General features: G+C 55.7%; 1 protein-coding gene across 1 annotated transcript; it reads left to right on the forward strand.

Moving 5' to 3' along the window:
- Positions 1-346: 346 nt before the first annotated feature.
- Positions 347-1,825, forward strand: HOXC5 (homeobox C5; the record flags this gene model as incomplete). Its single annotated transcript, XM_084254613.1, has 2 exons — positions 347-941; positions 1,611-1,825. Exons 1-2 carry the CDS (start codon positions 488-490, stop codon positions 1,823-1,825), a joined length of 669 nt encoding a protein of 222 aa, XP_084110739.1. The 5' UTR covers positions 347-487.
- Between the last annotated feature and the right edge of the window lie 13,061 nt (positions 1,826-14,886).

Consider the following 14,886-nt stretch of genomic DNA (forward strand, 5'->3'; position numbering starts at 1 on the left):
GCTGAAAAGCCCATTTCAGGGCCCTGGTGCAGCAGCAACCAGCTTCTCCTCTACAGGGCAGAGCCCGGCGGCGAGGCTGCGCGCCAGGCTGCAATTCCTACAAACAGACACCAGGTGTCGCTGTGGGCTCGTTGTCCCGGCTACCCCCCAATACCAAGAACCATTTTTTTTTTTCTCCCCCTTCCCTCTCTTTCTCTCTCTCTCCCTCTCCCCCTTGGTTGGGCTTTGCCAACATATCAAGATACGTTTCGCCGGCTTCCATCACTAACCTCCCGGAGGTCATCAAGCCAAATTTATGAGTGGCCGCTCGAGTCACGTGACTCTATTTAAGGCTCCCTTATTTGGGAAGAGCGCATAGGATAAAGAAAGAGATATCTCCACCTATAAATTGTGCACTTTGGAGAACAAAAAACCCCTCAACTTCAAAGAGTCACAAATCACCCTTAATCAAAAAGGGTGCAGAAATTTTTTTTGGGCCCTCCCCGCCATGAGCTCCTACGTAGCCAATTCATTCTATAAGCAGAGCCCCAATATCCCTGCCTATAACATGCAAACTTGTGGGAACTATGGATCGGCCTCAGAGGTGCAGGCATCCAGGTACTGCTACGGCGGATTGGACTTAAGCATCACTTTCCCACCGCCTGCGCCTTCCAACTCTCTCCACGGGGTAGACATGGCTGCCAACCCCCGGGCTCACCCCGACCGCCCCGCCTGCAGCGCCGCGGCCGCTCCGGGACACGCTCTGGGCAGAGACGAAGCGGCTCCTCTGAACCCCGGGATGTACAGTCAGAAGGCGGCTCGCCCAGCGCTGGAGGAGCGAGCTAAGAGCAGTGGGGAGATCAAAGAGGAGCAGGCGCAGACAGGGCAGCCCGCCGGACTGAGCCAGCCACCGGCCCCGCCACAGATTTACCCGTGGATGACCAAACTGCACATGAGCCACGGTAAACTTTAGGACTTCATTTTGCGCGCTCGGGTCCGCCTGGGTTTTATAGGCCATGCGGGGCAAATAAAGAAAAAAAACCTGCGGCCATAAATTTTACGATCCAGGCATCAATGGCTCGTAAAACTGTCCACTAAAAGGCTTAGAGGCTGTGTGCGCCCAAATTTACGACGACATAATTGGATCATAGGAACAAAACGTGTATAAAAGGCAATATTCAATTTTTGGGGGAGAGGGAGGGAGTTAAAAAAATAGAGGGATCTGCAGGGTGAGGAGCGCGGGGCTCCGGCGCGGGGATCCCCCCGCGGCTCCCTCCCTCCCTCCCCCGCGGAGTCGGCTCGGCGGGCGCGGCCGCGCCGGAGGATTCCAGAGACTCGGGAGGGGCGGGAGGGGGGTCCCCCGTGCTCGGATCTCGAGGGTGTTATTGTTCGGTCCGAGCCCGGGTCTCCCTCTCCCCCCAGCCCCCCAGCCCCTCCGGCGGCCGCGCGGAGGCCGCGGCGCCAAGTTCGCGGCCCGGCGGCGGCGCCCCCCGGCCGGCCCGGCCCGGCCCGGCCCGCTCCCGGCCCGGCCCGCTCGCCCCGCGGCGCGGGTGGGGCCGGGGCCGGGCCGGGCGGGGCGCGGGGGCGCTGCGCGCGGTTCACCCCTGCGGGCTTGGGGGGTTGTGTTCCAGAGACCGACGGCAAGCGGTCCCGAACCAGCTACACGCGCTACCAGACCCTGGAGCTGGAGAAGGAGTTCCACTTTAACCGCTACCTCACCCGCCGCAGGCGCATAGAGATCGCCAACAACCTGTGTCTCAACGAGAGACAGATCAAGATCTGGTTCCAGAACCGCAGGATGAAGTGGAAGAAAGACTCCAAAATGAAAAGCAAAGAGGCTCTCTAGAGGCCGGCCCGGGGCCGCGCCCGAGCCCGCCGGCCGCGCTCTCCCGCGTCCTCCCGGGGCCGCCCGCGGGCGCCGGCCCCGGGCCTCGCGGACCCGAGCGCCCCCCCACCCCGCGGCCCTCCGCACCCCCCGACCCCAGGCTCCCGCGGGGCGGCCCGCGCGCCGGGGCTCCCCCCAGCCCGGCTCGGCCCGGCCCGGGCCCCGGGCGCGCTCGGCGGGGCCGCCCCGGAGGGCCGCGGCGGGCGGGCGGGGGCTGAGGGAGCCCCCGAGCAGGGCCGGCCCCCCCGGGCGCCCTGCCCCGCGCGCTGCTGGAGTCCAGGTGGGCCCCGGGGCGCCGCGGCCTGCTCCCCGGCCCTCCGGCCTGCCCTGTCCTTTGTTCGCGGCTGGCCGGCCGGGCCGCGGCTGCCGAGAGACTGGCGGTGCCTGGCAGAGTCGGCGGGCGCCGTTCTCGGGGTGCTGCATTGTAGCGACCAAATTCAATCTTCATCTTTTAATAATTTGCATATGAAAGGGGGAGCTGGCTGGACCTCTGCTAGGGCCCCCTCGGTCGGTCGCCCCAAGCCCTCCAATCTTCTCCCACCCTCCAGGAGCCCGGGAGCCCCTCCGGCCTGCGCCCCCTGCATGCCCTCTCTGCTCCCCAGCCTGAGAACACTAGCTAGCTCAACGACTGGGGTTCCCTGCCACGGAACCCCAGCAAGAGGTCCTAGAGACTCTTGGCTGCCCAGTAGTCCCCGCCACGACTCTGTCCTCTGCCCCCTTGCTGTTGTCCAACTATTTATTGACTCCGGGTTTTTCCTGAAACTATATTTTGTCATATCAAATAAAGACAAAGAGAGAACAGGACGAAAGACGCAGGACTCCTCTCTGTTTGGGGCACGGATTGGGTGAAAGTGGCTACCTGGGCAGAGGGGTGCAGGGGGAGGCGCACAGCCTTAGAGCCTCTCCTTTAAGAGCATTTTGAGGAGCTTCTAGGAGTTGAGAAGAGGGACTAAAATTTTGCTTCTTTCCTGATCCCTGGAATAGGGGGAAGGGGAGGGCGCCCAAGCCATCTGTGCAGGCCCCCAGAGCTGCGCTGGCCAAGGCAGCAGGCCCCACACCCGCTTCCCACCTTGGCTGCGTATATATCAGACTCTTAGGCTGGCAGCGGCCCCCACGGCCTGCCAGCGTGCATCTGCCAGGGATGGTGGTGGCTCCGTGGGGCAGGGCTCTGAGTCAGGCCCTTCTGGGCCTCTTTAGGTGTCTGGAAGGACTGGGTGGTGCCTGTGGGGCTTCACTGGACAGAGAGGGAGGGCTGATCCCTCAGCCTAGGGTCCCTTTGGTCCCAGAAGGACCCTCAGAAAGAGCTGGCACTGTTCCGTTGAGAGGGTGCTGGGGGATGGAGGTGTGTCTCAATTTTCTGAAATGATGCGTAAGAGGGGCGCACGGAGTGCACTCTGCAACGTGTACCTGTCTAGCAGGGGGCCTCCAGACTGTCTCCCCCACCTTCTAGGGCCTAGGGCTATGCAGGACAATTAGCTGGGAATGAAACTGCATAGACCAGTGCCTGAGTCGTCTGTTCACCGTCATTTATCTCAGTCTCTGAGATTTTGTGCGGAGGGGGAGGGTGGCCTAGAGGGAAGGGGAAAGGCAGATAATTCAGGTGGTGCCCGAGGCTGCTCTAGGCCCACGCTCTGCTCTGCTCCAGGCTCCTGGGACAGGGTGGGGGAGGAAGTACTTTATAGGAGAAACAAATGTGGGAAGGGTCCATAAAACTTTACTGCATTTCCTCTCCTGCCTCCCACAATGGGGTAATTTCCTGGAGCCAAGCCTAGGCCCCCCACACTGGTTGGGGGGAGGGTTCAGGAGCCTGGCTAGAAGGCTGCTCCGGCAGCAAGAGGGAAAGGGAGCAGAGAGGTTCTGGGGAGGGGCAGGGGGAATATTTATGATTATTAATGCTGATGTTCCTTGGATTTATTATAAGGACTGACTTCTCTGCATCCCACTGTCTAAGCTTCCCAGCTGCCCTTTTTTAAAAGACCTGCCAGCCTGAGCCCCTGCTTAACACTTAGGACATCGCCACATCTGTGTACTGAACTGTGCCCCCTGCCACCACCCTTCCCCTTTCACACTGCACCCAGCAAAGGTTAGGGTGCCAGTAATGGTCGTGTCTGCTCTGAACACAGCAGTCAGCCCAGCCAACTCATCTCCACCTCCTGCGCTCTCTCTCTCTCTCTCTCTCTCTCTCTCTCTCTCTCTCTCTCTCTCCCCCTCCCTCCCTCTCTAATAAAATGTGTAATTTTCTTCAGGGAGTTATTTTAATTTTTTCTCCATGCTGAGTAAAACTATTGGGCAGGCAGTGAAGCGAGGAGAAGGACTGGAGTCTCCAATGGGTAACAGTTAACTAAGAAAGAGGCTGAGACCGGCCCGCGCCAGCCTCCCTGGCTGCGGAGACCCTGCGCTTCCTCCCCAGGGCACTCACTGCCCCGGAAGAACCGAGGGCTGTGCCAGGGGTAAGGGCAACGTTGCTCAGACCCACTGGGCAGGGCGCCTTGACCCTGCCAGGCACTCAGAGTGTCCTCCTGGCAGGGTCTGGGCCCTCTCTTCCTGGAGGAGCTGGAATACTGACTCACTGACCAGGCAGGGGAAGACGCAGTCCTGCCTGCCAGTCTCCCGCTCCTGCCACAGTCTGCAGGCCTGCGCCCAGGCCCCAGCCTCTGCCTCCGCAGCGACAGCGGCCACAGCCTAGGCAGAGGCCTCCGACCTGCCCCAAGCACTGGGAGTCGGTCTGGCCCCCACACCCTCGCTTCCTTTCTGAGCAAAGGCCTCTGCTTTGCAGCCTGGGGTGGTTCCCGACCAGCCAGACTCCTAGAACACTCTCCAAGTTCCAGGCTTTGGAACTGCTCTGAGGAAGTTAGTGGAGGGGCTTCTGAGTCCCAAACAGAGACCAGGGAGACCTCTTCACGCTGCCCTGAAACCCACCCACTCTGGTATTGAGAAAAAAGGGGAAGAAGCGTGACTTACCTTCCTGGGGGAGTGGGCAGAGGGGGGACACCGCCCACTCTGAGCAATTAGAGGAGAGAGGAGGAGAAAAATGAGAGGAAAAAAATATCAACACGACCTCGAAGGCGACAGGTCCTTATGGAAATAAGTTAGTAAGTAAATAAATAAATAAGGATCCACCCTCTCCCCCCCCACCCTGCAGGGGGGGTGTGGGGGTGGGGCAAGGAGGAGCACCCGGGCTTTTTAGTGTCACTGAGCATTAGAGAAACACGCATGGCTTCTATGTGAATTTAGGAGTTTGAAACTTTTGGAGGTTATTTATGTGAATGGCCTGAAGGCAAGGCCGTGAGTGGCTCTTGGGGGACCACGTGATGTCATTAAACCAAGTTTTATGGTGTAGGGAGAGCTGACAAACCCACAATATATTTACATCATATATAATCTTAACTGTCCAGCCACGCAGCTGCTGGTGAGGTTTAATGCTAGGACAGAGGGCCTGGCAGTTAGAGGGGATTACGGCGCTGGGGATGGTGGTGAGAGAGGTTACATCTTCGCAAATGAATCCCAGGCGAATGCTGTAAGTTAATTTTCTCTCTCTGACCCTTTCTCCCGTTTACCTAATCTCCTCTCCGGGTTAGAGGCAGTTCCCACTCATTAAGGGGCGGGAAGGAAGGCCTCCCTCGGCCTGCCCAGGCTGGTGGCAGAGGAAGAGCAGAAGCCGCTGGGAACTGGAAGGGCAGGGGAGCCTGCCTCTCCCAGACCAGCCCGCTCCTCCCAGCCCCTCAGTCCCTCCAGCTGCAGCTCCACCGGGGCACCGAGAGGCCTGGGTTCTTCAGGGATCTGTTAGGACTTCCTGACCGCTGCTCCCTCCTCAGTTGGGAGGCGCTTGGGTGTTTTTTGTTTGTAGGAGCCTGTAAACTCCAGGCGCAAGCGCAAAGTGCCTCTGGGGCCCCTGGTCCAGGGAGGGGCCAGTTTAGTCCTTGGCCGGTAGCCCAGAGCCCAAGCAGGGCAGGCAGTCGGGGAAGGAGGCAGGGATGGGGAGATTTGGGACTTCTGAGGCCACAGGCTGTGACCTGAAAAGGCAGAAGCATCTGAAAAGTAGTTGACTGAACTCTGGGGTGGGCAGCTGATTCAGCCTCCATAGTCTGGGGTCTTAGTTGTCTGGGGCCAGTGCCCTCTAACTGTTGGGGTCTTTCCTGGCATCCTTAGGCCTAGCCTGCAGAAAAACTAGGCCCCAGGAAGCCTAGAGGTTCCTCCTATGGGCGGAGGATCAATGGGTGGGGGTTGGAAGCACAGTCACTAGTAGGCTGGCCAGAGAAGTCCCCAGTCCAAAGAGAGCAGAGCCTGTAGGCCAGGAGCCAACAGGGCCTGTATGGGCACTGTGCCCTGGGGCCCCTCTCAGCCTGGGGCTTCCTTCAGGTTTCTAGGAAGGAGCAGCAGAGGCTTGGGGCGTGGGAGGCTGTGCCCTCCATACCTTCCAGTGTGTTCTCCCCAAACTTCACCGGGACCTAAGGCAGGAAAGCCACAGCTAATGAACTCGAACTCCTTGAAGGACCGACTCTGAACCCGAGGGACTGAGGCAGAAGCAGGGTGGCGGGTGAAAGGGGAACTCTGGAAGGCAATTCGTCCAGGTCTGGGGGTGGGGAGGAGAAGGGGAGGAAAATGGAGGGGGCATGTGCCTTCCCAGAGGAGGAGGGGTTGGCTGGGAATACCAGGGGGTCTGGGCACTGGCTTGGTGGAGAGGGGCGGCTGGTTGGGGGATGGGGAAAGGGCAATATCAGCGTGCCCCTGCCCTCCAAGGGAGGCCCAGGAGAGGGAAGGGAGCAGAGCTGGAGAGCCCAGGCTCTGGGAGTGTGAGGTGTGGCAGAGGCCTTGGGCTAAGAGGCCTCTGAGCCAGTGCCCCATCCCTTGCTCCAGTGATCTTGCCCCTAAGTGAGCAGCAGCCCTGCGGCCTCCTTCCCTCCAGGGGCTCAGTTTGGCTTCAAGACTTGGCCTTGACCCTCTCCCCACTCCTTTACGTATTTATTTATTTATTTATTTATTGGTGGGAGGGAGAGCCTTAGGATCCCAGGATCCCCCAACAGTCCTTTGGAAAAGTTAACTGCCAGCTTCTCCCTTCCTCCCTGTCTGTCCTGCACTCTCCCCTCCCCTGCAGTCTGTGATTTTGAGGGTTTCTGAGAACTTTCCCAGGAAGCAGTAGTGAGAACGGCGTTTCCCCTGGTCTATGACTTGACTCTTCCCTTCCTTCTCCCTCCCCAGGGCCTTAGGGAGCAAGTTTGATGGTCTTAACCAAGAATTTAGCAAGGGCCAAAGCTTCCCTGCCAGACAAGACCCCATGACTCCCCAAACCCTAGCAAGCCTCACCCCCTTCCTGCCTGTGATGGGGAATGAGTGTGTTTCTGTTTGACAGACTTCCACAGCACCTCTTGGAGGGCTGTTTCTACAACGTCCTCATTCCCTCTTCTGTCTCCTAGGCTCAAAAGGTCTTTTTAGATATCACCTCTTCCTCCCACCTGGCAATAACGGGCCATCTTCCCCCTCAATTTATTATTATTATTATTGGTACTGTTTTGTAGGACAGTTACCAACAGAAGTAGGACAGATAGAAACAGTGGTCTGAGTTTCTTGATTTCCCACCTCCTCCCCCAGCAAATATTTGGGGTAGCCCTAGAGCAGGAGGGTGAACAGTCCATTAGGTGCCAAGGTGTCCCAGCCCACCTGGAAAGCTTTTAATTTTGTTGCTAAGTCTTCAACCCTACCTGAAGCCAGGTAACCAATCAGGAATGTGTTCGGGAGGATCACATGGTTCCCACTGACCAATCAGTCAAAAAAGCACTTGGGTCTCTGTCTCCCCATCACCCTTTATAACTCTTGGGTGTGCCCTAGATGCTGGGAATATTTTAGCCTCCTCCCTCTGAACCCTAAACTCCCTGAGGAGTCTTTGATGTGTGTCCTCTAGTTCTAAGAAAGTTCTACCTTAAGGTCAAATTCAGCTGTACAGATATCTGAAGTTGTGGTGGTATCCTCTGAATTATTCCCCTAATTCTCCAGTATGGTCCTCCCCAATTCTGGGCTTTAGACTATAGAGCAGGTGTATGCCTATGAACTCCAGCCCTGAGTTCAAATTCTGACCACAATTATTTCCAAACACTTACCTCTTGCATGTTTCATTCCCTCCTGAGCCACATGAGAACAGGTGGGATGATTAGAAAAGATGTCTTTGATTTCTTTCTGGAAATGCTCCAGGAAGCATTAGCTTTATCAAACTGCCTCAGGTATGGTTGGGAAAGGGAGTAAAAGTTGTGTTTGTTACCTTCAGTTTATTGAATAATTTTGAACTACTTAAAAGAAGGATTTTGAAAAAGGTTTGTGAGCACAGAAAATCAGGACTCCCCTCCCCATACCAAATAGTTGACACATTTGTTTAACCCCTTCCCGTGTCTTTAACAAGATAAAATGTTGGTGGTGGTGGTGGTGGTGCTGGTGGTGATGGTAGTGATGGTGGTGGTCTAAGTGATGACCCTGTTCTTTGGTCAGTATCAGACCACACAGCACTGAAGGTGTGGGTTTGGCATTTGTGTTTACATGGGTGAAGTAAGAACAAGCCTTGGGTAAAAAACTATATCTGAGCAAGAGCATCTCGTGGCACAGGGAGTGTGCATGTTATGACACAAGTACTTGTGTTTCCTGAACACTCGGGCTGGGCCCTGAGCCAAGTTACTCATGGTCCAGACCCAGACATGGCTCCTCCCACCCCTCAGTGCCCAGGGCTTTGTACTGGGGTTGATTTTCTGGTTGAGCTCCTCTCCCCTCCTCCCCTTCTTCTGCTGGTCTCCAGCCCTCCTTGAGCTGACTCAGGGAAGCAGGTCTGATGGGCTGCGCCACCCAGGCCTCTAAGACTTTGTCAGGGGCATCCAGAGTGCAGCGGTGGGAAGGGTAACCCAGTGTGAGCTGGGCTTTGTCAACACCCTCTGCTTATTTGTCTTCTAGGTAGGGCTGATCTGGGGACAATGCCCCAGGCCAGGTGGGAAGGATTAGGATGAGAAGCCAGAGTGAGGGCAGCTCTTCCCAGAAACCACTGTGCTCCCACTCACCTTCTCCCACACCGCTTCATTTACCTTTTGTATGAGTTAGGGTGATAACACACACCTATTTTCCCCTGGCAAGTCTTGTGGGAGTCTTGCAGAGGAAACGGGATGAGGAGGCCCCAGGAGGAGAGATTTTCTTGCCTCACCCCCTCCCAATGGCCACGTAAACTTTAGCTGCTTCTTTGACTTTACCTGTCTGCATGGAATTGCTTTGGGCTGCTTTTTGAGCTGAAATATCATTGTCCTGGTCTTCAATTTTGTGTTTTCTTCTGCTGGTGGCCTAGAGATGCTTTGAGGTGAAGAAACCTAAGCTGGGGCTTTTGGGGTTAGAGATTCAATTTAAGGAAGAAACTAGACTGTTAGAGGGGCCAAGAAATCACATCCCTTTCCTCCATCCCTTTGTACTGAATCCTTATAACCCAGAATGGTATGTCTACTCTGATATCTCTCTGGAGCCCAGGAGTCTGGACTAAAGATCTGGAGTGATAAACACCTCTTTATCCTTGAACACTATAGAATCCTGGGACTCATCTCCTTCTCCCATTTTTTAAGGCTCACTGAAAGGCAAAATAGGAACAGAGATACCCAGGAGGAATCAGTGTGTGTGTGTGTGTGTGTGTGTGTGTGTGTGAAGGGAGGAATAGGATGCAATTTGAAACTTAGGAAAATAAGGCTGACCATATTCAGCCTCTGATGACCAGGCCTTAGAAGCAATAATGAGGGGTTAATGGAAGGCTCTGGGCATGCTAGGGAGCCTCAGATATATGCAGAGAAAGATCTACCATTATCTGCAGTTCCACATGAGCTGGGTGGGATCCGAAGGCCCTTAGCTTTAGGCTGCTTGTGCCACCACAGCTGCTGTCAGAGAGGTGAGGCCCTTGTAGGACTTTCTCCCAGCCCCCAGTCCTGAGCACAGAGCACCTAGCCATGCAGAAGCACACGTATGTACACGGTAGGGAGGAAGTGGCCAGAAGTCAAGCTGGACACAGTTAACCAGAAGTGAGCCACGTCCCCCTCCTTGTGCTGCCCACAGGAGGCCATTTGTCCCCACCGGCCCCTGCCCCTCCAGCTCTGGACAACAGTTGAGTGTCTTCCCTTCTGCCTCCTGGAAGACCCAAGCCTGGAGCATCCCCACAGATGGCAGCAGCCAGACTCTTGTGACCTTTGGTGTCTCTTGGCCTCTGGAGTTGTGGGGGTTGGAAGGCAATGCAGAGCCACAGCCAGATCCTTATCTTATCTGATCAAATCCCCCCTGGAACCTGCTGTTCCAGCCTCAAATTCCAACTCTCCTGGGCGTGCGTCTTTACTCAGACGGTAGAGGAAACTCTTGTCTAGTAAATATTTCTTTAAAAAGTCAACTTTCTGCCTGGAAAACGCAGTGCAGTGCGTGTATGTGTGTGTGGCGGGGGTGGGGGTTGTGCATGTGCTTGTGAATGAAAGGAGGAGAGGTCAGGTCCTTCATTTTTGATTGTGTCTCTCCACCTCCTCTGAGTAGAGGATGGGGGTGCGGTGGAGGTTTTATTGAGGGTGCTTTTCCTGTTGGGAGTAGACAGGGTCATAAAAGCCTAGAGGAGGCTGTTTTGATCTGGTGACTTCTCAGGAAGTAGCATCTGAGGTTTTGCTTTGTAAATCACTCTCCCTTAAGCTGATCAGCGAGATTGGATTGCACTTCCCCAAGCCCACCTGGGGTCCCTCCTTGCCTGCCATTCCCCAGTAAACCAAAGGGGAAAAAAAAAAAAGTACCAGGCTCCCCAAATCCTGGACTTCTAAAAAGAAAAGGGCTCATTGACTTTTCTCCCTCAAGCTTCCAGATTTCAAAATTGTGTAATCTTTCTTTTTCTTTGCCTATGCAGACCTCGGTCCCCCCAACCTCTCAATTAAATGAAAGAGGAATTAACATTGAGGGCAATTAGTTTCTGAGCCTGGAGGTAGATCCCATGACTCTACTTACTTCTGGGGCTGCTGTTTCCCCGCCATCCCTTTCTTAGCCCCAAGCTCCTTCTTGGCAAGGCGGGAGTTCAGGTGTAGATGGGAATGTTCATGAAGATTGGGCACAGGAGTGAGCCGCATAGAGACCCCACCTAGCATGTCTGAGTGGAGAGAACTCTCTGAAGTCTGTAACGGGGGTTTTATGGAATGACGATGGTTGTGGGGTGATGTGGAAGCTCACAGCCTCCTCACATCGCTCTCACCAAACTGTTGGCAAACAAAATCCTATTTTTATCTAAATGGCTTCATTGTGTAATATTAATGAGCTTTCTCCTCCTAAAGACACCCCAGCTTCCCCTGTTCCCTCCTTTGAGCCTTGTGCTGGGAAACTGGAGGGAAAAGAAGTAAAAAGCCTCCACTTCTGGCTCAGTGCAGACCAGGCTACCCCAAGTCAGGATGCTTTCAGGCCCAGACACCAAGGCTCCAACCCATGGCATCCAGAGAAATGCCCCCCTGTGCTGGAACTGAGACTGTACATCATATGAAATCTTGGGCCTCGGCACTTGTGCAGTTTATCCTCCTATATTTCCCGGAGAAGTTTGGGCTGGGGCATCCCAAATCCACAAACACTAGAGAATCTCCCTCATTCCTAGGTCTCCAGGCAAATACACATATCTTTGAGGAGAGCTGGGTGCTCCTCTGGCTGCATATGTGAAAACCTATTTATGGATAGCCCTATGTCTAAAAACAGGGTGTATGTTTTACCTCCCTCTCTACTCGACATTTAAATGCAGATTTATAGATCTTTAGATTTATAGATCCACAGTAAACATAACAGTCCTCTGTCGAATTCCTGTGTGCACATTACCAATCTCTCCAAGGTAGCTGGATGTATATACTGGGATGTTTTGGCACAGCTCTCTTTAAATATCTAGATGAGCATTTTTTTTTCGCAGAAAAAAACTATGTTGTGTTGCACGGTTTCTATTTTGAAACTGTTATTTAGATACACACAAGGGTGTCCACTTATAAAATAGCTACCTATTGAAGTTACGTATTTGGAGATCTTTATAGACTTTGCAGTTTTGCTGCAACTTAAATATTTGAACACATGTTTAGAGATTGTTCCATCATGCATATATTTGTAGGTAGGGGCATAGCTCTCCCTCTAGAAAAGCTATAACTTACTGCCCCCCTCTTTCTCTGTGATTTATAAATATATCAGGTGAGTGGGGACAGGGACCAAACACCTTCTGGATATCCTGCTTATTAAAGCGAATGATTCTGCTGCTATCTCCAAATCCAGCGGGCCTGCTGAAGACCTTCTCTAGGGACTACAGACTCTCTCCAGGCTGTCCCTGGGTCCTGATGTCCTCGCCCAGGCTCCCAAACCTGCAGTACATCCCAAGTGGGTGCTAGACAGAGGCCTAAAAGAATCCTCCCCCAGGCTCCCCCCAAAACCCTGAGCCTTTGAAATTTTGAAGAAAAGGTAGTGAAGTCCCCAGCTATTTTTGTAAGGTGCCCAAATGGTGCCAGGGCCACATCCAGGCCCATAGGTGCCGCCTCCCCAGTGGTTCTTGGTACCCAGGGCCCAATTAAGCGTCCGCCTCGCTCGCCGCAGCCGCCCTCTTATCGGCTGGGATTGATGCGTCCGCGGCTCCTGTATATCATTTCCAAGATTTTTTCTGTCCAACTCCTCGGCTCCTTTGGCTTCCGCGGCTTTGACTAATGATTGCTACAGATGCCAACGTCTCCAGCATCCTAATAGCCAGGCGGGCGGACTCTTATTTACCCGGCAACATTGCTGCGCGAGAAGGGGGTTAAGGGAGCCGAGTTTGGGGTGCCCTCTGCCCGAGCACAGGCAGCAGGTTGTGACCCATTCAAGTTTCCCGGAACTTCCCTAGTGAGAAAGGCATTCCCCACTCCCTGCTCTCCCCAAGGGGAAGGCATTCCCATAAACCCTGCTAGGAGTAACTATTGCTCGCCTCGTTGCAAAGAACCAAAGAATGAAGTGGACGCGGGAGGGTCAGCAGAGGACTGTTTATTAGCTGTAAACAGATGAGCGATTAAGCGGAAAACCCGAGGTTTGCAAAGGAAAAGGAGGTTTTCCTTCCGGAGGAGAGAGAAAGGCTGGCCGCGCGGGAAGAAGGGGCTATTTTCCGGATTTCGGGGGCCCCTGCCTCTCCCCCACCCCAAATCTGCCGGAGGTCCTCTGCGCTCCCTCTCGCCTCACCTCCAGTGCGGGCTCCGCTGCGGGCGCCGGCCGCCGGGGCCTGGACGTGCGCGCCGGGGCTCCTGGGGGCTCCGGTGCCTGCTGGGCTGGCCGGGCGAGGGGCCTCGGTCCCGGGCGGGGAGCGCAGATCACCCCCATCGCGACTTCGGGGGGCGCGCGCAGGGCCTCCGAGTGGCGTAAAGTTGTGGCTGAATTCGCTTCTCCGGGCGCTTCTCCCCGCCCGCTCGGCCGGGTCTTGGGGGGCGGGGGGAGCCTGGAGCGCCCCGGCGCAGCCTGGAGCCCGGCGTCGCGCTTCCTCGGGCTCCATCCAGACCTTCCATCGCGCACCTCGCTCGGGGAGGAGAAAGCACCGCGCGCGAGGAGCGCGGCCCCGGCGCAGGCATCGAGGCTCTGCTCCGGCCCGGAGCCTGTTTCCACCAGAGAAGAATGGAGCACAAAATAATTCAGGAGGCGAAGGGGCAGGGCCAGGGGCTCGCGGCCCGCCTGGTGGGGCGGCTGCAGACCCCGCCGGGCCGAAAGCCTTGGGGGGACCATTTCGTTGGAGTGTAGGGCGAGGCCGCAGCCGGACCCGCGCGGCCGGCCCGGGGGACAGGCGCTGAATTACAGCTCGTCAGCGGGACTCGGAAGCCCAGAAAGGGAGCGAAAGATTTAAACAGTCGGAGGCAGAGGCGTCCCTGCGCGGCCAAAGCGAAAATCAATCAAGTAATTAAAACGGGGAGAGGGTGAAACTGGAAGCTGGGGTCCAGGGTTCGGAGGAGCCGGCCCAGGTGCGCAGGCCGAGACAGAGAAGGGGTACCCCAGCTGCGGAGGGAGCCCCAGGGGCTGCGGGGGAACTTGGGGACTGGTCGCTGTGGATCCCCGTTTGGCTGGGAAGAGCAGGGCGTGGGTGCACTCGGGCCTAACCCTGAAGTCGTCCATGGCACATTCTTGGGACTCCCCCATTTTATGGGGCTGCGGTGTGCGGTTCAGGTGGCTGCCGGGATCCCAGTGGTGCCTCGGAGCTGCCTGGGCAAGTTTGTCTGAAAGCCCAAGTGGTACCAAGATGCTGCTCTGAGGTTTGAGGGGCGAGAGGGAGGTGACACCCTAGTTTCAGGCACTTCCATGTTGCCTGGATGCCCTTGATGCCCCCAGCCCAGAATTTGAGGTAAGCCTTTGGAAGGACTCCCTCCCTTGGGTGCCGGGCCAGGAAGGGGTTAGGAGAGGTGGGCATAGCAAAGGGGAAACTTGGGCTTGAGCAAACTGGACACCTTGGGGCAGGAAAGGAGAGAGAACAATTCCTGGAAGAAGAAAATAAGGCCCTCAGGGAGTTCTGTTTAGTGAGGGAGAGATCGTCTTGTTGTTATTGAGGTTAGTGATGCTAATGATCGGGCAAGGCTGGGCCAGCTGGGAGAGAGTCCCACGCAGCCCGTGCTCAGGGCAGCTTCGGGGGAGAACGCCAGGGCTCTCCAACTTGGCTGTAATTGGGAAGAGTAAAGTAAAGACCTTCCCCCCTCCCCCACCCACCCCCTCCCATACCTTGTCAACTCCAGAAAAAGGTGAACCTTATCAAATCCACCTTGCTGCCATTATTTTCCTCTAAAATTCGCCATTTTCGGGGGCTGGGCTTTCCCGGGAACGCTCTTCTGACAAGGGAGCAGTTGTCAAGCGGTCACGACCGCATCCCCATGAATCCTGCCTCTGACCCTGTAACTCTCCCTCTATCTGCAGCCTTTCCCAGCATCTGCCTTGGGTGCTCCTGGATGCCTGATCCCAGGAGTCTCTGGCAGCTCAGAGGCCAAGAACACTAAGATGAAGGCATCTTCAGGTGCCCTTATCAACCTCTAAAGGGTTCC

The sequence above is a fragment of the Talpa europaea genome, assembly GCF_964194135.1.
Source record: "Talpa europaea genome assembly, chromosome: 15".
Taxonomy (NCBI): domain Eukaryota; kingdom Metazoa; phylum Chordata; class Mammalia; order Eulipotyphla; family Talpidae; genus Talpa; species Talpa europaea.